The sequence below is a fragment of the Numenius arquata genome, chromosome 2, assembly GCF_964106895.1.
Source record: "Numenius arquata chromosome 2, bNumArq3.hap1.1, whole genome shotgun sequence".
Classification (NCBI taxonomy): Eukaryota; Metazoa; Chordata; class Aves; order Charadriiformes; family Scolopacidae; genus Numenius; species Numenius arquata.
In genome coordinates this window covers 69,583,632-69,608,469 of record NC_133577.1, presented here as the reverse complement: position 1 = coordinate 69,608,469, position 24,838 = coordinate 69,583,632, and the positions used below count along the sequence as shown (strand labels likewise).

The 24,838-nt window shown below is 40.0% G+C and overlaps 1 protein-coding gene across 4 annotated transcripts in view; it reads right to left on the bottom strand.

Moving 5' to 3' along the window:
* Positions 1–24,838, bottom strand: part of BRAF (B-Raf proto-oncogene, serine/threonine kinase) — a 79,482-nt gene that overhangs the window by 33,002 nt on the left and 21,642 nt on the right. For 2 of the 4 annotated variants that reach the window (XM_074144488.1, XM_074144489.1), the window contains exons 3-6: positions 20,533–20,796; positions 2,817–2,920; positions 1,982–2,084; positions 552–700 (exon numbers count right to left, since the gene is read on the bottom strand). In XM_074144488.1, the coding sequence (XP_074000589.1) occupies positions 552–700; positions 1,982–2,084; positions 2,817–2,920; positions 20,533–20,796 (620 nt within the window). Of the gene's footprint in view, positions 1–551; positions 701–1,981; positions 2,085–2,807; positions 2,921–20,532; positions 20,797–24,838 lie in introns of all 4 variants that reach the window. The other 2 variants (XM_074144490.1, XM_074144491.1) reach the window with 2 other exon arrangements.

The window sequence follows — 24,838 nt, the reverse complement described above, 5'->3', positions numbered from 1 at the left end:
TTACACAAATAGATCAATAATCAAATTCAAGAACACATGACTGTTTAGGGCATTCTCTTTTATGTTTCTTACCTAGGCGTCAAACTCACTAATGGATTTGTTTTCAATCACTGTAAAACCAACTGCAATTTCACTGTACTAAACTAGTGTTTCTTTTCATTTTTTTCAGGTTGAAGAGAATAAATCCACATCTAAACATTTGAACAGGGTCCTAGCCATCACATAATAAAGAACTAGTTTTGATTAAGAATAATAACTCTGAACAATGAGAAGCCTGTCTGGTAACAGTCAAGTGCTCAGCCACCCCATTCATGCTTCAAAGAAAGCATTTCATAGTCCAGAAAAAAAAATAAAAATAAAAATAATGAACTGGTTGTCTGAGCTAGCACAGAGAGAATATGAATTACGCATTCTCATAAGAACAGCTGAGCTCCTGTATTTTTTTCAGGCAGCACCTCTGACTTCCTGCATTACAGATTTAACATAAGAAACCACCAACAGCTGTAAGCTTAATAAAAGGCTCAACTTTAAAAAGAATTGTGATGACTTACTCAAGTTGGTCATAATTAACACACATCAGTGGCACTTCTGTACTACAGCGCTGGTGAAATTTGTAGCCACATGTCTGGCACCGGAATCCCTGGAAAAGCAGCTTTCGACAAAAGTCGCAGAAAGCTAACGTGAAGAATGTTTTTCGTACCTACATTGTCAAAAATAATCATAATTAAATACAGCCCTTCTGCAAACCTAAGATAGGCTATTTGCTTTTACCTCCCTCAAATACACTTACAAGCCTCTTTTTTGATGGTGGAGCTACAGTTTTATATCAAACAGACTGACATAAAAGATTGTCTCCTTTTTGAAATAGTCTTCATACATTAAAATTTTCTTTCAACTATTTATTGAAATCAATGCTTCACTTCATTAGCAGTGAGAAAAACAGCAACAAATCTGAAGCAAAACAGTGCACTGTTATAATGCTAGAGACAAACATTCAGAATTTAATTGGATCCAATCTATAAAAACAAAAGGTGCTGAAAGATTATCTTCTAATTTCTCCAGGAGCCAAATGAAATTTCTAACCAATGCTCATAGGATTGGACATACAGATATGGTTTGTATACATGGCTTCTATGTATGGTTACATATATAGTTGTAATTTTGATTACTGAAACTCAGAAACACCTTTTGTGTGAACATATATTATCCCCATATTCTAAGGGGGGAAAATTATTTAGTTTCATTTTCAAATTTAGCAATACTTGGCATAAAAAACACATTCTAGTTGTATTACTACATGTAATAATCAAAATTTCAGGCGGCTATCAAAAAGTGTTAAGTCTACTAGACTTTCATCTAACTAGCCATAGCCAAACTAGCTTGAGTAAAATAGTTTAAACAGCTTGCAAATAGAATTTGGGGCTTTTATTTAAATAAAAGGTCTTTCTTCTCAATGTGAAGAACGTTATTTCCAGGATTTTGTATGTAGCTGCAGCCATTTAGATGGATTCTGTTTAGCAGCTTCCATTTACTTGGTGCCTTATCAGGTCAAAACATATTTGTGCACTAGCATCATTGATGATGTCAGCAGTGCTCTGGGAATAGTTAGTTCATTAGTTAATTGCTGCTGCAGAGCCAGCAGGGAGGCCCAGAATACATTTTATAGATACAGCAATACAAAAATAGTAGATTATTATTACAGCTCTGCAATGCGGTGCTGATTTAAACCCCCTCCATTTATAGATTTTAGAGGGTGTATTCCATCCAAATGTGAAAGTTTTAAGGGCGATCAAGTACTCTAACATCACTTACTTCAATTACAATTCTAACTAATTCACTTAAGCTATTGTGATTAAAAACTTCTTTTGCAACCCCCACCACATCCCACAGACACAAAATATTATTCAAAGTTGTTAATTTGAATTTGAAAGTACAAAGTTGACTTAACCCTACTCAACATTGCATAAAACCCAGTACGTACAAAATTGTGTGTCGTGAGTGGTACATTCTCCAAGACTTCCACATGCAACTCCTCTCCCGTGAGCCAGGAAATGTCAGTGTCCCAGCCAATTGGCTTCTTCTCTCTGAAGTGTAAATAAACCTTTCATTAGCACCAGCGCACAAACCCCTGCAGGTCTTCTGCTGAAGATGTGAGATCAGGTAGAAAGCTGCACTGTGGGGGTTTGCTACCCAGGTCTCCAACTGCAGGAAACTTTAAAGGTAAGACATTAAGCTCAGCACATACAAGCAGAGCACACCTTCCCTGGACAAACAGCATGAAAGAAATGTACTTTTTCAATCAGCTCCAGTAGTGGCCGATTCCTTGGTTCCAAGGTGACAGATACTTTTCTGATCAAATAAAGTGCTTATGAAAATACCTGTTCCATAGGAGATCCAAAGAGATGGCTAATTTCATGCAGTAAGAAAATCTACAAACTTTCTAGGGCTGACCTCCCCGCCCCAGGAACTCTATATTCACTTAGGAAAGCACTATAACCAAGTAAAATTAAACGCCAAAAAGTTAACGAAACATATTTAATACTTTTTTGGTTAGCACGAGTTTGATTAACTAGTGTTTTGCCAGCAGTCTATAAGCTCGTATTACCCTATATTATGACCATTCTTGAAGTGATTAAATCTTTTTCTAGGAGTTTGTCATTCTTTTTAGATGTCTTCAAGACACAAATTGTTTTAGTGCAAAGTATCAGATCATTCTGAACTTGGAAACAACTTCTACAATGTTGTATAGAATCGGCCACACTGTGTAACTCCAAGAAGAGATTCTAAGAGCAAAAAGCATCACACACAAACCATACCCATCTTGTATTCTGTAAACAGCACAGCATTCTGGAATAAGACCTCTCATCATCAGAGCTTTCTTTAGGCTGTCTCGGACTGTCACTCCACATCTGGCTGGAACCTAGAGGTCAAACATAAAAGAAATTCATTAAAACACATTCCAATTTAACCCCCCAAATCAATACAAATATTTTGACCCTCAACTGCTGAAACTCACTTTTCATGATGCCTTACAGAATGCTAGGTAAGTTTTTTGGAATTTTTTTGTACTGTGGAAAATTTTCTTGGTGAATAGTAGATAAGCAATCTAGCTCAGCTAGAAGAGAGAACAAGCTCTACATTTCTATTAACACTTGGAATGAAGTCTTGACCCAACTCCAGAAGTGACATTCCAACTCTTCTCAACTTGAAGAGTGGATAGACAGCACACAGACAGCTAATAACTATATACATCTATAAAAAGTTAGGCCAAGCTGTAAAATTAAGTGGGGCAACGTGCCAAGTGGAATTAAAATGAAAGAACTAACTTGGAGTGCACTCAAAAAAACATTATGATAAAATGTAAACATTTTATTTTCTATTTCTAAAATAGAAGATAAGCATGCAAACAAGTAAATTAAACAATCATCTGAGTCAGACATACCATCACCTCTCACTTTAACCTATATTTGCAACTCTACAGACAGTTCCTATTTGAAAAACATCTCTCTTCTGCTTCACTATTTGAAAACTTTAAATATCTAACAGGATGGAAAGAACGGAGAAGCACACTAAAACTAGCCAAACAAAGAACTGCAAACTATGCAAAGTAAAGATTTTCCTTGCCTCTATTCTAGCTGTAGGCATATTTCATAGGAAGAAGTATATTATCTGTAGGTATACCTGTGATTTAACTGTATAGTGACAAGCAATAAAAACAGAACAATACATAATCTGGTGATAAGTGTAGTTAAGGTGTTGAGTATTACCCACTTAATATTTCTAGAACTAAGTAGTGAAAAGATGTAACACTTTAGGTAGCACACACACTGGGACATCCCCTATAATCACAGACAGCACCTCAAACATGAATCAAAAGGAAAACCCACAAACTAACCAAAGTCTGTCTGAACACCTGAGACCCAATTCTAGCTTGCTGGTGGCCTAAGCCAGAGCCCTTGGTAGCCAAAAGCAGTCTCTTAATCAGCTTCAACTGGCTTTGGATCAGAGCCTAGTTTTTGCTCCTTGCACTTAAATTTCCATGGGTATTTAGGGGCCCTATGTCCTACTTAAGGATGACAGTGAAAAGTAGCAGTCTATTTCAAGGAGCTTTGTGAACACCACTTGAGGTTACGCTATATATTGCATTTCTAGAACTCACACATATGGTCTCTCAGAAGAGACAAATTAAAGGACTATTTTGCTTCACAATCTTCCTCCCATTAACATGAAAGTGCTTCTTAGAGGATATTTGTGCATTCCATTTGATCAACATGTAAACATTTAAAAAAGAGAATTTCTACTAATTCCTTGGAAAAAACTTCCTATAGCGTACTGCTTTATAATCTTGATGTTCAGCCTTAAGTGACTTTGTTTTACACATTCCATTACTTCTTAATGCATCTTTTTATTAATCTAAGTAACTTCTTCCCATCCTAGAAGTTAACACTATGGCTTTCAATCACTTGTAGGTCAATGCTCCAGCATAAAACATCCTTGATGGTTCCTAATACCCGTCACTGATATTAAGAGCAAGCCTGGGAAAGCATATTATCATCAAACTCATCAACAACATTGTAAAACTCAGCCCTCTGTTGCTTAAGTCTCTACAAAACTAATTGTTCACACCGAAACCAACTGTCCACAGGGTCGCTCTGTGACTGGTACCCCCTGTTCCCAACCCCAGCAATGTGGTTAGCATAACTAACACCACTTTATGAGGCAAGCAGCCATTCTTAGTGACCAAGCAGGTCACGTATTTGTTCCCTCTCCCCTCATTATCAGGCCCTGAAGGTCCTGTGAACCAAGTAGACAAACCAAACAGATCTCTTCTTCCCCTCCCTACTGACCTCAAGGTTCCTGGGCGCCAGGCTGATTAGTCCCTTCCTTGCAGACCTTGATGGTCCAAGGCAACCAAGGCCACCAGGTGGTGGTGATGGCACCATCACAGAACAGGGAAGCATGATAGCACCCAGAGCACTGTCTAGAAAATCAAGCAGTTTTAAGTCCTAAGGGAGGAACTTGGACCAGATCTGCTGCTGGACAGTGAGACCCAGGGCCTCCCGTGGCCAGGGATGCCTCCACTGTCCTCCACTTCCTCCAAGGATTGAGGGAGTGACTCGTATTCTTTTATATAGATTATGACTGCTGTATTGATACGGCAAACCATGTGTTAAGATTTGACCCAATTTGCAGAGAGTCCAGGTGCTTAGAAATTAAAAGTTAAGTTGCATTATAGATTCTCTATTATGCTACTAATAAATTGTACTATACTGATTCTGCTTGTAGAAATTCTGTGCCATTCCAACAATAAATTCTGTGCTATACTGATCATAACACCATGTTAAGAAAATAAAGCTTTAATTGTAATTACAATCTAGGGCCATCATCTTTCTGCAAAGGATGCCTAAAAGAACTTATCTGTCCCCTCAGTGTCAGGTCTCAAGTTCTCCCTGCCACCAACATATTTATTTACGAATAGAGAGCATATGCTTTGAAGAATTTGACTAAAATCTCTGGAGGATTTCAGGGGTGTGTTCCAACATCCCATACAGATCAAGTCCCACCATGAGCCATTTCAATGGAGCGAATGTTCTTTGGCTCAAGGCTATTTGCCCTGTAAGTGCAGCTCCTGCTGGATTGAGGTAGAGCCCCCACAGACACTTCAGGTCTACCCTTCCAGCAACCTCAGCTACTTCACCACTGATAGCCACAGTGGAAGATGACATTCAAATGCTGAGCGGGTGACAGACAGACCCAGGGTGGGGGGGGAACAGGAATGAAGAGAGCCAGGAAAGTGGCTGGGTCTGAAGGAGAAATGGGAGGAGAGAGGCAGGACAAACTGAAGAACAAAGCACGTGTATACAGAGAGAGGGCATTGCCGTGAGCAGGTCGGTGGGAAACAGCCAAGCAGGACAGCGGGAAGACAGAACTAAGAGCTAAATGAGGCAGAGGGCAGGAAACACAGATACGATGAACTACCACCAGTTGAAACAGCAGGGGAGGCAATGGAAGCACATCTGAACAGGAAGCTTTCATGCTGTGATTAGTAGAAAAGACAGCTCATTTTGGACAAGGAGCACCAGAGGAAAGGGAGTGCTACAAGATGTGTTAGAACTGAGCATAGAGTGGGGAGAGGTTCTAGCTTAGGCAGAAAACTTCAAGGCAGTAAGTACTAAGAGAAACCAGGGTAGTAAAATCTAGACCTGGGTGAGGGAACAGAACAGGACAAGGAGGAAGAGCCAAGCAGTGGAAAGGTGACTAACATTAAAAAAAGAGATGAAGGGAAAAAGGGAAGGAGCCTTGTCCTCACTGGAAGACATTTTCTTCATCCAGCACTGATCCTCCATAAAGGGTGATACCATCCTCCAGTACCTCATGAAGCAAAGATCTGCATCAGGAACCTAAAAGTTTCAACTCCATTAATTAATTGCACTGGTGTAAATAATGACACTTAGGTGACTTTTAATTTAATTTTTTTCTTTTTAATTTTGCTGAAAACAAGACTTAGGAAGTTACAGTCTTCCTATTAAGAAATCAATGAAGTCAGAAAGGCAAGCTCCAAAACTTGGGAAGTATCAAGATGAAGGTTGCCTACAGCAATGCAAGTGCAATAGAACTATGAAAAATGTGCATTAAGCATCTCGCTCACTTATCATTTCCTGTATTACTTCCCCAAGTCCCCTTCATTAAAATCTGAGCTATATTTATGCAACTTGCAATTAGAAACATGGATAGAACATTTGTTCTCTTCACTGCCATTTGCAAAAAGATCCAGCTAAAAAACAGTTGGGGAACTGTTTTGATTACTTTCAAAAATCATCAGGATCCTGTATCAGCATCACATTTAGAACATTCTCTTACAGAACTCCTGAGCAGAGAAACAGAAGGCTAAATTAAAAGAAATAAATACCAGAATAAATCCCTGTAGTATTGATTAATCATTTTCCCTGACTGGTACAGTACGGTCTATCACCATCTGTGCATGTAGCCCCCTCCTTCAGTCCCTACCAGCACCTGCTGTAAAGCAGAAATCTCACCCTGCAAAGCATTCCCACTAAAACCTCTCTTTTTCCCCCCTCATCCTCTTCTCACATACAAATCATAGCAAAGCTAAAGAAAAATCCTGAAAGCGAGTTGGAGAGCAACTCAATCTCAAGAAAAAACCCAAACAAATTCCCTTTTTTTGGCTAACAGAGAATCTCCCCAAAGCAGAAGTTTCAGAACAGGTTCCTAACTCATCCCCAGCTGGAGGGAAGGAGGAAGGGAAGGTGACCCCGCAGCCTGAGAGCGCAGGGAGCAGGAGCCCCAGCAATGCGTAGCCACCCCGGCTGCCTGCCAGGAGCCGGCAGCTCCACCACAGCAGGCAGGCAGGCACCAAAGTGGCTTTATCAATTCCATCAAGAGTTTTGACAGGATTCCCACAGAGCATTTTAAATGAATCACATCAGCATTTTTTGACAAAAAAAAAAATCGGTTCCTCATGAGAAGATTTCTGGTCTACTCCAAAATACGCACCCTTATGACTGTAATCCAGGAAACTGAACAAAGTCTGCATTTTATTGAAACAAAGAATGCTTAATATTATCTCAAACCCATTTTGTCTGCATCCATCCATTATCTTTTGATCCCTCTGTTTTGTAACTAAGAGAATCTTAATATGTTTCACAACAGTTACCACCTAGAAATTCACATTACTGAATTAGGGAATCTGTTTCCAAGTTCTACTTGCTAAAGCTTTTCTTTTTAAGTTACTTACGTACCTCAGATTTGCAGATCAGAAAAGGTTTAGGTTTTTATAACAATTTGCAAGTTGATTCAGCCAACAATTTTCAAAAGCGAAGAGCATGAAAGAGTATGGGCTATACAGTCCTAAGGAGTAGCACAGAAGCTGCCAATACAAACCACAAGCTGTGTTCAGCACGTAGCTTAATAATATACCAGAGAAAGTAATTTACTTGTGCATCTTGAATCGGGCAAGTAGTGATTCAGAAAGACACCAAAACACATGCTCAACTTTGCAAAGCTGAAGTCCCAAGGAAACAAATTAAAATTATTCTCGGCTCCAAAAATTCTCAAAGCAGAGCCTTACTACCTAGACAAATTAAATAGAACTATAGCACTTAATTTTCTCATTTCTTTTACTCATGTAAACTACTTATATGGACAGTAAGCATTCATAACAACATTGCTGATATATACTTAGTACTGCAGCCACAAGCATTTAAGCAATGCATAATAAATCATTTATTTCTGTAAACCAGGTCATTCCTGATTCAGTAAGAAATTCAGGGCTACATCCCTAAATAACTCTTACATCACTTTTCTAACATCACAGCAGAAACTGGCATAGTCTCAGTAAGTTAAAAATGCTTCCTTACACCAGTGCAGTTTCCAATATTTTACAGCAATAAAGAGGCTGAAGAGACTGAGAAGCACTTCCAAAAAAATCACTGTAAAGGTATTCTCTGAAAGTGGAGAGGCTGGACAGCTCTGAATATCTAGTACTATACTTCTCAAAACTAGTTATCTGGTTCTATTTGTTTCTCAGCCTAGCACTGTAGTTCAGCTCACTTTAGCCAAGCATCATGTATGTGTGTAAAGTATGTGTAACAACCTTAGAGCTTCAGAAAAATTCTAAACAGGAAAACAGAGTACTGGGTACAACAGCAAAAATATGCCAAGTAGTATGGATTTTGAAATATCACTTCAAAGTACTGATTTACTTACCTCAACAGATACACCTTGAAAGATCATACTTTTTTCCCCTCCGGTACCTACATGACTAAAAAATGCCAGCAACGTGCTCAAAGAATTACGACATGATAGGGGTTTTTTTGTTAAAAATCCAAACATGAGATCCACATTTAGTTTCTCATCTTAGGTATGAAGGACAAACGTTTAACCAAATCAGCCAGCCACTTTTTACAGCACTAACTGATAAAATTAGCCCCTTCTGTGGCAAAAAGGGCATAGGATTAAACTGAACATCACAACCTCTATAAAATGAAGAACAAGGCTTTCAGACACACCTGTTCTGGATTTCAGGGCATGAAGCTCTGACCAGCTTCCAGGAGAAAGCAGCATTTAAGAATATACATTCTTAACGCAGCACATTAGTAAGACAAATGGGAGACAATTCCATTGCATTAAATCTTGTTTCCAAGGGAAGCTGAACAGAATTTACCCATTTGACAAAGCTGGTACCGTTCCATCAAATGCATCCCATTTAACTTGCAAAGACATCGGTTATCAGCACCCACTTGCACCTCCAACGCAATTAAGGGGTACTCATTTGTAGAACACAATGGACTGATTTATGTGAATACAGAACATTTGCTCAAGAGTATACCATCACTAAAGCACACTGGATCAAACCTGCTGTGCCTAGTCAACAGCAGGCTCCACACTCTCATTTTTCAAGCTTTTGAGGGACAGCACCCAAACCACGTTCAGAAGAGCACTGCTCGTTTGCAATAGTAGATAGCAGGATTTGCCATCTTAAAATTTTATTTAGGGTCAATATCAGTGTCAGAAGTTGTGAGGACTGACAGTGACCCACTAATAAAAAATGTTTGGAAAATACGGCTTCAGACTTTAGAGAAAAGCTCATCTAGAAAAATATCCATAGCCATTATATGGGAATCAAAACCCAGAACCTTGAGGTTTCTGTTCAAGCGACAAAAAAAAGTCAGCTGGCTGCTCTCCAAACCAAAACCCAAACACATTAGAAATGTAAGTTACAAAATAGCTGAAATAAATTTTTCTAATAGGTCAGCCCCAGAGTCCACTTCCGTAGTATCCTGCCTCAGATGATCACACTCCAAACGCTTTAAACGCAGGGGGACAAGAAACTGCTTGACATCCCTTTCTAAACTGTTGCAACTGATCCTAAAAACAAACTGGTACTTTCATCTCCAGGTAGTATACACATTCTCTACAAATATTAAAGCTTTGGTTGGTTAGTTTGCTTAAGCAACACAAGAAGCCATGAATTTAAGCATGACATACTAGACATGGAATTAAAACATTTCTTCCAATTATTTTCAGATTTGTGACTTGTGTTCCATTTCATCGAGTGCCTGCCTCACACACCATGAGGTAAAGGAAACCCACTCCAAACAATATTTTCCTCTATCATTCATTACTTTCTGCAGACTTTCCATCTCTTCGGAAATCGTTAAGCTCTCCTTACTTGAGGGATATTCTTAAAAAGCAGTGATCGATGTTGCATGAGGCATTCCAGATGACAAGCCACCAATTTTATAATGGCAAGTATTCAATATTGTTTGACTTTGCAATCTAAGATTGTGTGTCAATAAAATGGAAGTAGATTCAAGTCACTCTTTCCAACACGTGATACTTTGAATACAACCAACATTGAGGTTGGGCTGTGTGGTGGCAGGTGGGTAAGCACCACCCAACTGCTTGCTCACTCCCCTCTCAGTGGGATGGAGGAAGAGAATTGGAAGGACAAAAGCAAGAGATGTCCTGGGTCGCAATAAAGAGAATTTAATAAGTAAAGGAAAAAAAGAAGGGAAAGAAGTTTCCTAGTGATGCAGAAGTAATCAGCTCACCAAGCTGATACCCAACCAGTCCATGAGCAACCGCAACTTTGGAAAAAAACTCCCCTCCATTTTATTGTAGAGGATGATGTTACATGGTGTGGAATATCCCTTTGGTCAGTTGGGGTCAGCTGTCCTGGCTGTGTCTCCTCCTTGGCCTATTCACTGAGGAGGGCAGTAGGAAACAGAGAAGGCCTTGACCCTGTGCAAGCATTGCTCAGCAATAGCTAACAAACTGCTGTGTTGTCAGCGTGGTTTTGATCACCAGTCTAAACCACAGCGCTGTATGTGCTGATGTGCAGAAAGTTAACTCCACTCAAACCAGACCCCAGTACAGTCTGCTCTAGCACCGCTGCTCACCTCGCTTCACTAAACACCTCCCAAAGACACATTCTTCAGGCTTTCCTAGGCATGAAGCACTTTACTGTAAAGTTTATTTCACTGTACAATTCCTGTGATGTAAAACTTTTGCTTATTGACAGCCTAAAAGAGGTCTTCCATAGTTAAACTTCCTCCCAACAAAAACCGATAACTTAATCTCTAATTTGATTTTGCCGTTCAGCAATAGGATAGGTACGCAGATAGCTCTCCCAGATGATCCAAGTATTTAAAAAAAAAATAATAAAAAAATCAAGTGATGTTTACTTGAAAGGAAAACCACTGCTTAATTCATTCTACCAGTCTGTTCATATGATGCATAGAATTCCAAAGCAGATACATTCAGCAAGCATCCATTGGCTTAGGCTAAAAATAAAGTCCATTTCTGCTGCATGTTTAATATGACATGGGAATTTTTAAGTGGTTTTGATTAGAAAAACCCAATCATGTTAAAGCAGGTGTGTAATTAAAAGCAAGAAACTAGTTTATTCACCTGCCTGAACATCCTTTCTCTAAATTTTCCTTATACTTGACAGGTGGAACTGGTAGGGCAGCTTGAATGCCTATAGAAATCCAGTGCTCACTACTCAGTAGGCTTGAGGCACAAACTCACAGCATAAACCACAGAAAGTAAGATGCAAATCTTAAGTCAAAAGAAATGCATTGAGTACCAGATTTAAAACCCGAACATTGGAAGGATCTCAGTTGTGCATGCATGATGAATTAATTTATGCTAAGAATTTAGGTAGGGTAAAAATACCTGATTCTTCAAGTCTTCATGACTGCAGAGAAGACCACATGATTGCCTGTCTAATTAAAAGGTAGATGTATGCTAATTAACCAAGGTGTGACAAGAGTCAGAAACCTGAAATAAGAGTTGTCCCCATGCACAGCATTCACAATCCTGTTAAGTTTCTCTAAGTCTTAAAAATACAAATTTTCCCTTCTAAAAACTCAGTCTCACATTGCATTTTGAGAACTTTCATTAACTTTCTAATGTGTAACTATGACACTTACACGAAGCATACCAACACACAAAGTGGAAAGGAGCTTTACTGCCCCAAATTTATGCTGAGTTTTTACACAAATCAACTCTAATTACTCTTAAACTTAAAAAAGGCAAAACAAAGAACAACCAAAAAACAGACAACAGTTGAACATAGAAGAAAGGGAAACTTTTTCCTTTCCCAAAGTACTACTTGTGGTTTAGAAGATGCCATAGGAAGTTTTGAGACCTCATGGTGGGTGAAAACACACAATGATTTGATCCTATCCAGAACCTGCAGACAGCTGAAGTACCTGGAGGCCACCAAGCTTTCCCCAAGCAGGAACAGTATCTGCTACTTACTCTTCCCCCCTTCCAGCTTCACTCAGACCACTATGAAATGAAATTCAAAATTAACAAATCCATTCCTAGTTCATGCTCACAGAAAGAGATCAGGCACTGGAGCTGCAAGAGGACCCCCTATAAACTCACTAAGCAGAGGCTCCTTTACAGCCATTCCACCAAGAAGGCCAGAAGACCCGAAGCAAACATTTCCTCTGGAAGCTACCAGCCTGCAGCAGTCAGCAACAGGCTACACACAGATTAAGAGAAGAACCATCACCACCTGATGCCTATCAACTGCCCATCATTTCTTAAACCTAAACATTATTTTTTTCTAACTTTCCACTCTCCAGCATACCATCATTCCGTACTGCTTATATGCTTTCAGAGTGTTTCTTCCCACACTGTAAGTACTTGGCTGGAAGAGATTTTTTGGGTAATCAAAATCATTCAGGGCTGCTAATATAAGCAAGTTATATGATCCTGTTCATAAAGTATTTGAGCTAGAAGCTCCTTCTTTCTACTCCCCCCCCCGCCATTCTCTTCTTCCCTGCAAGACTTCACTTCAATATCAGAAACCTCCTAATATTGTTCCTCTGCTCAGTTATGACTAGTTTTAGCTATTTGGGTTTGTATCAGGCCTTGTATTAAATGGCTTTGCTCAGAAGCCTTTATTTCTTTTGGTATAAAGTATAGAGAGCTAGCACGTGACAGATTTAAAGACCAACATAGAATAGAATTTCTCACACCACATATAACCATGCCTGTGGAATTCCTTACCACAAGACAAAAAGTTCTAGTATCCATAGCATGTGTTTAAAGAAGACTGGACAGAGGGTTTCCAAATAGAAAACTTTTAAACTCGTAAAATTCTTGAGTGAGGAGTAGCTTCAATTTGGAAGATGACTCAGGGAAAATATCACACATGCCTGCCCTGTTCTTGTTCTCTTTCATCACAACAGAGAGATACTCCAGGTTCGTCCATAAAATGTTTATTCCATTCATGTCTCGGAACACTTTCCTGCAAGGGACCAGCCACAACTGATGTGCCACAGGAAACCTGTCTAAAAAGTCTTACTAATAGTTTTATGGTCTACAGTAACCAAGCAATCTAATAGGTGAAATTCCTAAGTAATTTTAACTGCTTGCTTGGTCAACTTTTACAGAGGAAGGCAAAACCTGGAACAGTCCTTGCAATTGGGAACGGGAATTTTTTTCCTCATCCCAAGCCTACCAAGTTTAAAATTGGCACTCCCGAAGACATGCAAAAGATACTTTACCCAGGTGCTCAAAAAACAAAACCCACCCTCCAAAACCCTCAAAGAAAAATAAGTAAATCACACAACTAGAAGCAATCACAAAAAATGCTTAAATCTTGTCCTGTATTCAAATACCATATTCCCGTAATCTTTACACTCATAGAAAGCTGTTCATGCTCATTGCCCAGAACTCCTTCAAATAATTTTAAATTTTTTTACTGTCTTCTGCCTCTTAGATTAAACTGAAGTTAATCCATTGAGATCTTTAATGACTTCTTCCCATACCTCTGGGATCAGTTGTTAATCATTCTCCTTGAATTACTGCCCCTTCCCAACAACCAGCTATGTGTCTCCTTCCATTCATTTGCATGAGTGTCATCTTCTGTTTCATTTCTCTCTCTGCTTGCACCTTCAATCATACAATTTGGAAAAAAAATAATCATCCTAATCCACAACACAAATATCTAAGGACCCCACAAGGCTGTGTCTGCCTTCTGGCTCCATGTGTTCTCTCAGAAATCTCATCAGTAAAAGTAACCTATACTTTTCTGCTGACACACTATCATTCACTTCCCACTCAAGACTACCTCCCTTCCACCAAAACCAAGTCTCACCATCTAACATAATCTCTCAGACTTCTAGCAGCCAGCTCAAGGTCAGAGTTCTTACCTCTCAGTCCCATCCAAAAGCTCTCTCCCTTCATTAGCAGCTTTGTTACTATCCACCCCACCGCCATTTAGATTCCTAACCCAAACATACTTCAAACTGATTTTTCTCTGAAGTCTCCCACCCGCAGTTTGGATAAGCCTCATCAATTTGTTCTGCAAAACAATTGACAATCTCAGGTAGACTTTTACCATCTTGCACACTTTCTTTATTTCAACATCCTTCTCTCTGCCCTAGAACAAAACAAAACAAACCCATCCGCACACACTTATCCTGGTCACATCTATGCAGAATGCTTCTCCAAAGGCCATTTAACTTGCCAGTTGAACCATGCTGCTGAGGGAAGAGGAAGTGGATGTATTTCAGATGTTTATCTCTCTGCATTATAGGGAATAAACATTCCCCCTCCCCGCCTCCAGAGAGCAGCAAACAATCTTTTATTTTTTTTTTCCTAGGACGTTGTTCAGAGAAGGAAACTTCATGCCTTTCCAGGCAGACTACAGAGGAAAACAATCTTCTATTTCTGACACTACTTATTCATTGATTCCTCTCCAACTAACCAAGCCAGCTACTTGGGTTTGCTTTCAAGAGAAGTTACATTCTAAGCCTGCTGTGTGGACAGCTGAATCAAAATGCTGACTTTAACTCCCAGTTGCTCAGTAGGCAGTAGGCTCTACCGCATACCAGCTAGACTTTCAAGGAAGCACCTTCACATTTTTTCCCACATTGGGAAAAACTTTGTCCAACCCTCTGCTTTATCATGACACACACAAAGAACCTTGACATCAGCTCCACTAGCTGTGCACCGAAATCACTCACACTGATCAACATGGTCTCATTTCTTTGTACTCCATCGGTTTCCTCGCATTATATTTCCAATTGAAGCCAACTCAAACAGATGTATTTGCATGATCCCACACACAAACAATACCACTAATAAACAAGAAATGTAGACAACTCTCAAGTAACAAGGCAGTTGCTAGTCAAAAACGTAAGCATCCCCCTGCCATTTCCTGCATTTTTAACAGCTCTAAACAAATAGCAGAAGGCTGTTGTAAGTGCTTGGGACCGCTTCAGAGTACGATCAAAGATAAATAAGGAGTTGGTTCTCCATTACCAACTTAATTTCAGTTTAGTCAGTTTAAGAACTCTCATTGCATCCCCAGATAAAAATAAACAAAGGCTCCCTAGTATCTGACAAGTTTTCTCCCCTCCTGAAGCAGGTCTGTGGTTGGAGGTAGAGACTGAAAATATTATTGTGATATTAAAAAGATTTCTTTCAGAAGCAGATATTAACTGAAAGCAGTTAAGGTCGGGGTGGGGAGAAGCTTGTTCCAACAGTGCAACTTTTAACAGCATCTTGCCTCTCCCAGCTATGTGCTTGGTTGCAGGACACAATTTATCCTTACTTCAACAGCCAGACCCAGGAATAGGGATTTGGGCGAGGAGGCGGCCCTAAAGGCAGGTACCATGTATTTTCACAAAGAATCTCCTTCCTGCTTCAACCCATCACACCAGAAGCTACCTGGTATAGTCGAAAACCCTACGCTCCCACCATGGCTACATCAGCAAATGGCTCAGTTAATGGTCTGTTTTAAAACAGGTCTGTTTCTAAAGTCACATGTTATGGAGCAAGACTAAGATGTGTGCGACACTCCTCTATCCATTGAGAGAATGAAGGAAGCTCACTGAAAACTGCTGGGTGTTCTTTAGGCTAGTAGCCTGACTACTGGCAGTTAAAAACTGCACCGTAAGCTGCAACTCCTTCTGAATTGCGTTTTCTTCTAGAATTTCCTTCGTTTTCAACAGACTACCTGTAGGATCAATAAACATTGAAAACAGAGTAACTACACTGAGAGTCGCCACACGAGAAATTCCTGACTTTCTCAACAACATAAGCACTGTTTCAAGTTTCAGAGAAATGAACTTCAGCTCCAAGGCCAATAACCCGAGCACTCGGAGTTCCTATAAGCACCATTTCCCAGCTCTAAAACAGAGATAATTTACTAGGTCTATAAAAAAAAAGTTCAACTTAGGAAGACAACTAGATCCAAGCAGCATGTAAAACAGAAGTAAAAAAAAGTCAGCTCTCTCCCCGAGCCAAAGCCAAACCATTAATTTGCAGTACCTGCTGACGAGACCCGAGTATGTATTTCCAATTGCTTATTTAGTATGACAATTTCAACCAAAACCAGGTCTCTCCTAGCAGAACTGGAGCTCATCTCTACCACGCTATACAGTATATGAAGCCGAATCCTGTCAACCTGAGCTCCCAGCCAGCAATTCCACACCTACAGCTTGCGTCCCTGCACCTGCAGGCATCTGTCTGTTCCTTTATTTAAGTGCATCTACAGACACGTTTATACCAGATTTGAGACTAAAGGGACTTCATAAAATCATAGAATGGTTTGGGTTTAAAGGACCGTAAAAATCATCGAGTTCCAACTCCCTCTGCCATGGGCAGGGACACCTCCCACTAGACCAGGTTGCTCAAAGCACCATCCAGCCTGGCCTTGAACACTTCCAGGGATGGGGCATCCACAACTTGTTTGGGCAACCTGTTCCAGTGTCTCACCACCCTCACAGTAAAGAATTTCCTCCTGATATCTAATCTAAATTTTCCCTTTCTCAGTTTAAAACCTTTACCCCTCGCCCTATCACTATACTCCCTGATAAAAAGTCCCTCCCCATCTCTCCTGTAGGTGCCCTTTAGGTACTGGAAGGCCGCTATAAGGACTCCCTGGAGCCTTCTCTTCTCCAGACTGAACCACCTCAACCCTCTCAGCCTGTCTTCATAGGAGAGGTGCAACAGCCCTTTCATCATCTTTGTGGTCCTCCTCTGGATTTGCTCCAACAGGTCCATGTCCTTCCTGTGTTGAGGACTCCCAAGCTGGACACAGTACTCCAGGTGGGGTCTCACAAGAGCAGAGGAGCAGAATCACCTCCCTCGACCTGCTGGCCATGCTTCTTTTGACACAGCCAAAGATGTGGTTGGCTTTCTGGGATGCCAGCACGCATCACTGGCTCATGTTGAGTTTCTCATCCACGAACACTCCCAAATCCTTCTCTCCTCAGGGCTCAATTTGTTCTCCATCCAGCCTGTATTTGTGCTTGGGTTTGCCCTGACACACTTGAAGGACCTTGCACTTGGCTTGGTTGAACTTCATGAGGTTTGCATGGGCCCACCTCTCAAGCCTGTCCAGGTCCCTCCGGATGGCATCCAGCACATCGATCGCACCACACGGCTTGGTGTCATCAGCAAACTTGCTGAGGGTGCACCCAATCCCGCTGTCCATGTCGCCAGCACAGTTATTAAACAGCACTAGTCCCAATACTAACCCCTGAGGAATGCCACTCGTCACTGGTCTCCACTTGGACATTGAGCTGTTGACCGCAACTCTTTCAGTGTGGCCATCCAGCCAATTCCTTATCCACCAAGTGGTCCATCCATCAAATCCATGTCTCTCCAATTTAGACACACAGATGTCATGAGGGACAGTGACAAATGCTTTGCACAAGTCCAGGCAGATGATGTCAGTTGCTCTTCCCTTATCCACCAATTCTGTAACATGGTTGTAGAAGGCCAACAAATTTTTCAGACATGATTTGCCTTTAGTGAAGCCAGGTTGGTTGTCACTGATCACCACCTTATTTTCCATGTGCATTAGCATAATTTCTTGCACCTTTCCTCCACCACTAGCCTGTCTACTACTCTTTTTTTGGTACCACTGCTTGGTTTTGGTTTGTTAGGTCAGGTTTTTTTGTTTATTTTAATTGCTACAGCACAAGGCTACAGCTTTTCCTGAAGCTCTACTCTTAGTGTCCCACATTTAGCAACCTGCAAACATGCTGCAAGGCTAGACTGGTAAGGCAAACGGTGTTTAAACTGCAGTAGAGAGCTGGGGACAGGAGCAAGAGCCTCTCCCTGACTACACCCAAGTTAAACCATATTTGTCTCCCACAGCCAGGAAAGAGCATCTAGATTCAGTGCTGGAAAAAACTCCTGTTGCCCTGCTGCCAGCCACTGAGTACTACTGCTAAGAGCTACCATCCCCTCATCAAACGACAGCATGTTCTCAAGCTACAAAGTTAACTCTTAGTGAAGGCATTGCAACAGACAAGCTGGTACTCTTGAACTTAATCTCTCTAGTTAAATCTGCAAGCTCCTAGAGAGCATGACTGATACCACCGAATCATAATATTCGCCAAAAACCCCAAAGCTTAGGGATAAAAACTGAGAAGAAATACTAGTCCAAGAAAGCAGTCTTATACATGTTTTTGAGCCTGTCAAACTGATCTGTTGCTGTTACTTAGGAACTTAAAGACATGTTGGGTGAAGACAACCTGTTTGACTAGAATGGACCAGCAACATGCACAAAGCCATGTCTCAGACAAGGCAAGACAGCTCTGTATTGGCCCAAAATTGTATCACCTGGTTCACACTGAAATTCAGTTGCCTCTTTTTCCTAACTTGTAATCACATTTGCATATTGAGAAATAACTCAAACTTATAAACGTAAAAAAAATTCATTCTTGCCTGCAAGTTTCATGTAGTATATTTCATAATGATAAACTATTCTTCATATAAAACGACTCCTTCAAAAGCAAAACAGAGCTCAGACTAGAGAAAAATCTTACAACACCTCTGATAAAAGGATTGAAGAGGAGGTGAAAAAGAGGAGAGGGGAAGGAGCAGAAAGGTAATATTGCAGATGAGGAAAAAAGAAGAGTAGAAATATATTATATTGCTTAGAGAAGAGAACAAGATAACACATAGGAGAGACAGCAAAGGAAATGCACAGACCAATGCGTGAAGCCATATACTGTGAAGCCATTGCAGGAAAGAAACAAAAACAACTTGTGGGACAGCCCATGACAGGGGCTGCAGCTGAAACAGCCAGACAGGGTGGGACAGAACACAAGAAGAAACCAGAGTCTCACCAAAATCCAGCACCTTCTCTTCAAACTTCATAGTGTGGGTAGTACTATGTGCTTAGCCATACCTCACAGGCAGATGACAAAATCACCTTGATTAACACTATACATCTGCACAGTGGTCAGTTTACATTAAACCCCCATTCTCTAGTTGAAAACCAAGTACTACTTTCAACCTTTAACAATTAAGCAATATCAAAAAAAAAAAAGTAAATCAGGTGAAAACAACTGCCCTTTAATCTATTGTTCCCACTATAAATCCTATGATCTCTTTTATTTGGTGGGGCAGTCGGAGGGAGGGATGGAAGCAAAGGGGCATGGGAAGGGAGAGCGTATGTTCCTAATGCCCAGTGCTACTCAGTTTATGTTTTCCTCTTTTTGCCAGCAACTCAATTTTCACAGGCAGTCACAGCCCAGTGACAGCCAACACCTGACTGACCGCTACGAAAAGCGCTGGCTTCACATGGACACTGGCTGTGCCATCCACTCATTTCCACTTTCTCTGGAACCACAGCTCCCCTTCTAAGAGAGGAGTATGCACCGCCTTGCAAAATAGAGCCTAGACCATGGCTTGTCAGTAATTTAATGTATCACAGTTTGCAGTGTATTATTCTAAAGTATATATCAAGGCTCTTCAGTTGGCAGCTTTTAATTGATAAAAAAATCCTGCCTATAATGGACAATTAAATAGTCAGCAAAAAGTCATCTCTTCTTCCATGACTCCAGAAATCACTGTAACATTGTCAAAACTGATAAACACTATTTTTTGAGCAGTCTGCAGGCAACAATTCCTGCCCCTCCTAATAGCAGCTAGTCCCTTCTCTAGCCAGTTCTTTACACAGGGCCTGATAGCATCAGGGTCCCAACACGAAACACTCACCACAGTGAGTGGGGAGGAAAAAAAAACAAAACCCCAAGCGATTCTGCGCAGCCCTCCATAGCTGCGGGCGGCTGGTACTTGCACTGAAGCATTCACTGCTGCCAGTAGCTCTGACAACATGAAAAACACTTAAGTTTCCCAATCTTGCCCTGTTAAACCAATCAATAATTTTGTATAATACAAGAAACAGAGCTTCATGACCCCTCCTAACCATTGTAAAATGGTAATTACTATTTATCCAAGAAAGCTGACTTGAGAAAAATATTTCTTGAGGTATCTTCATTGTTAAAAAACTCCTGAAAGTTTTGTATTCTGTATTACTATTATAATGGACACCTTTGTGTTAATCCTGTAGAAAACATTGAACATATCCAAACAACTGAGTGTCGCAGAGTGCAAATACTGATCGTGCAACCTCTTTGACCTCCACACAGGTATTTTTTCAGCTCCTAAATTAGCTTTTGCATACAGAGAGAGATACAGGAAATATTGAGGTTACGAGTATGTGAATAGAAACTGACTCACCACAGTCCTTTGCTTGTTGGGCAGGAAGACTCTAACAATAGGCTTCTGTGGAGACTTAGGGTTACTCCGTGACATATCAGCAGGGTTTTGATAAACCGAAAGGGATGAAGGTGCTACAGAGAGGCTAGAAGAGGAAGATGATGCAACCGTGTCTGTTGAAGCTGAACTGGAGACAGAGAAATCTGTTCCGTTCCCCATGGATTCCAATAACTGCTGTTCTCTCTGCTGTAGAGCATCTAGTTTGCTGGTGTACTCTTCATAGGCCTGTGAAGGAAGAGCAGCTGTTTTAATGATGTAGTAGCCTCAGACAGAAACAGAAATCTAAATTCAGAAGGAACATGAAACAAAACACATTCTAAATTAATCCAAATTTCCCAGGAATATGAACAAAATGGTCTGGTCAAATTTTCCAGTAGGACACAAAGATGAAATGGCTTTCAATTCATTATATTAAACCTTCCGAATCAACAAGTAATTTTTTAATATATTAAATGGATAAATGGATAAAAGAAATCATAAGTCATAGTTTCAAAGCATCTGCACTAAATAGTCTAATTCAAAACCACTTTAAAGAAGACAGCAATTTTTATGAGATGTTGTCAGCTGCACTGCCGAATTACTGTACTACAGCTAAATTTATCATTCTGCTGGAATGGCAGCTAAATACATCTAAAGCAATAATTAAAAGAAAGCTGAAATCTGTTTTTTACCTTCTGTATCTAACAACTGGCCTAGCTCATTGTTCAACATCCTTCATCGCTGGCATTACCCTTTCATACCAGATAGTAGAAAAAACTTCATTTTGATTAGAACACAACTAAGTTTGCCCTATTACAAACTCATCCATAAACACGTAAAAGTGATCCTTCAAAAGATTTTTTTTAACATCTGTATGAGATTAATTTGATTTTCCACCAAGTTTATGTAAAACCTGATTACACACTGACCAAGTTTCTAAAACAAATTCAGTAACATTACATTTGTCCATTAAGTTTTTATTAAATGTAGCCAAGTTAAACATTATTGCCAAGCTCTATAATACAAATACTTAATTGGTATATAACTTTGTTTAAAGATTGGTATACATCTTTGTTTCCATCAACTTTGTTTGTCTTCATAACAAGAAAATTCTGACCTGTATCCAAGCATCAGAGTTATTTCTTCAGCATATAAATTAGTACAGAGTATCTTCAAAAATTTAAATCAGTTAAGGAACGTGTGTTTCATGCTACATATGCACGTCATTGTTAACCAAAGACGTGTTAGACCCTTACAGACAAGAAGAAGCAAAGATCTTACAAACCTAACATCCAAGCAGCAGGGAACACAATTTTCCACTCAGCGCTGCAAGATCTCTCCAAGACCAAGATCTATGCCAAGCCGCATAAATTTGCAATGCCACAAAGGATATTTATGGTAGGGAAAGATACTTTTTTATTTCTTTAAAGTTGTTACGCACAGAAAATTTGTGGAAAGCATGTTGCTAATTAATGTTTACAGGAGAACTGAGCTGACCAAAAAGTCCGCAGGGTCTACGTGTGGAAAAAAATCATTAAGGTTAATAGAAAAAATAACCAGCATTCAGTAGTGCTGCCACAAATACTACATTTTACCATGAATTTATTTCTCTGGGCTGCGTGTACAGGGTCACCCAACCCAGGCTGGTTTTGTTGAGTAAACAGTGATTGGCCCCTCCGTTTTCATGAAGGTTTAGCATCCCCCAGGAAGGACCTATGTTCAAAATTTGTCTCATCATCCCTACAGTGTTAACACAAATAATGATAATTTGACAGTGAGGACTAAGAAAGAAAAAGCATCTTAAAAGAATGGTGGTGAACATCACAATTTCAAATTGTAAATTTTATGGTTTCCATTTTTAATAAATGGACGTAAGTTGTAGGAAACGGAGAAATACTTATTATTTCTTTTGAAAACTGATGATGTCTAGCGTTTCACGAATAGACCCCAAATTTGGAAGCATAAAACCAAAACATTTTCACTCTAGCCTAATTCTACTGTCAAAGGTAAATTGAAAGGTTACCCAATTATAAATAATGGCATTTTTTGGCTGTACAGTAACACAAGTGTCTCTCTCCTACTTCCAGGATCAACTTTTCATGTAAATTCCAGTAAAAGCGCCATGTGTCAAGAATTATTTTCAGTAAACAAAAATTAAGAATCATAAACTGTTACTATTTCACCAATACTTTTCTAAATACTTACTTCCTTTTCTCATGAACATTGCAAAATATTATTTGAACACATGCAACATAACATTGCTTTCCGGATACTTGCGGGCTTAGCTCCTTCACAAAATTACACGCATCTTTCAAAATACTCAATCCTACAATGTTTACGCTGGCAGCTTAATCTGTCACTAATGCAAACTCACAGTCAAATGATTTATCTTAAGAGAATAAACAATGAGCATGGAAATCTGGGAGCTGCTGCTGGCTTTGGGTTCTATACCATTAAGTTCTGCAGAAAAAGCTCTCCATTTTTTTATGGAGACAAAAGCTCTCAAGTATTATACTCTTACTCAGTGTCATAGCAGAAGATCCTGTAATAAGACATAATGGAACTAGAATTGCATCAGTAGACTTTAAATACATTTTTCTCTTGTAAAAAAAGTAATTATTTTTATACAGAAGGAGCAACAGTACATGCAGCAGAACCAGAATAGCTCCAATAAAATCTCATTTTCACCAAGATTAAGTGCTTTGGTGAGACACTGGTTTCAGCCGATGACTACTACCCATAGACCTTACACAGTCAACAGCACCAAGTCAATAGAACATAGAACTATGGAGATAAATTGAAAGAGTATTACAACAGCCAAGCTGACCGATGGCAAGTATTTCTATCTATCTGAAAGAAAGATTATACCCCAAAGTTGGCCTATCTACAACAAAGACCTGCGACAGCATGGCCGTATTAGCAGACAGGCACCAAGAGCTACTCAAACCTTCAAGACAGTCAAGGCCCTCTGAGTCAGCTGTAAAGTTGATTTCTAACCTTATTTTTCAAAAACAAAAAAAATTAAAATTGTTTGTACAGCATCTTCACCATGAAGAAAATTCAGCTGAACATTCAAGCAATTCATTAAATTAAGGATTTTAAAGGGGTTTCAAGAAGGAAAATTTTATGAAACCTAGAATGAAATCCATTCAGTTTACATATTCCCATTAAGAACTGAGTAATGGTCTACAAGAAAACTTAAATCTCGCTTTCAGCTTGATATAGAATCACAGGAGGAAAAAAAGAAAAAAAAAAATATTGGAAGGTATCCCTGGAAGTCATCTAGTCCAAACACTTGTTTAACACAGAGTTACTAATTTTTAAGTTCAGTCAGGTTGCTCAGGGCCTTGCAAAAGCAAGTTTTGAAAGTCTTAAGGGATGGAGACTCCACAACCTCTGGGCAACCAGTTCCAGGGCTCAAAAACCACTCTCATGATGAAGAATCTTCTCTTATGAAACACACTCAATACTGTCTGTGATGTTGCCTCTTCTTCCCCTTTTGCTCTGCATGTCTGAAAAGGGTTGGGCCCTCTCTTTAGGTTACAAGAGCCTGCAGGTTCCTTCTTCGCCTTGTCTTCTCCATGCTAAACACCACCCCCCAATGCAGTCACACAAGCAGCGAGTAGATGGGTCCCTCTTCATGCTGCCTACACCCCTGCTAACGCTGCCCAGCCTGCAGTTTGCTGCTGTTACGGCAAGGGTGGGCTCCTGACACCTTGGCTTGTTGCTCACCAAGTCCTGTTGCCCAGTACTTTTCCTGCAGAGCCGCTGCTCAGGCAGCCCCGGCCTGTACCGATGGGCAGCCACCTTGTCCCAGGTCCAAGGTACCAAATTCGGCTTCGTCGCCATGCTGCTTCTTGTCACGAGGCTTCTGTCCTTCAACTCCCCCAGCTTGTTTATTAGTCAGCAAAAATAGACTGTCTTAAAAAACATACGCTACCCTCAACAAATGTATTCGTTTGCTGTATCGCTACAGGGCTCCCAATTTAGTGTGAATTTACCATATCTCACAAAGCTAAAGGAAAATATATACTTGAAAAGCTGACTGTTAAGACTCAAATTGGCACATCTTGTCAATCTACACATGGCTATCTAAAATAGAACAAAAAAAGTTAACTATAATTATATTGCGTACCGCTGTGAACGCACATCATATCATCGTCTCACACATGTGAGAATACTCCTCAGGCTTCAACTAAGCAAAACCTATAGAGGCGTGGAAAGCTGCCCAGTCCATCTAGAGCATTAGAAGTTGGCATGTTTATATACAACGTACATACGTTCCATA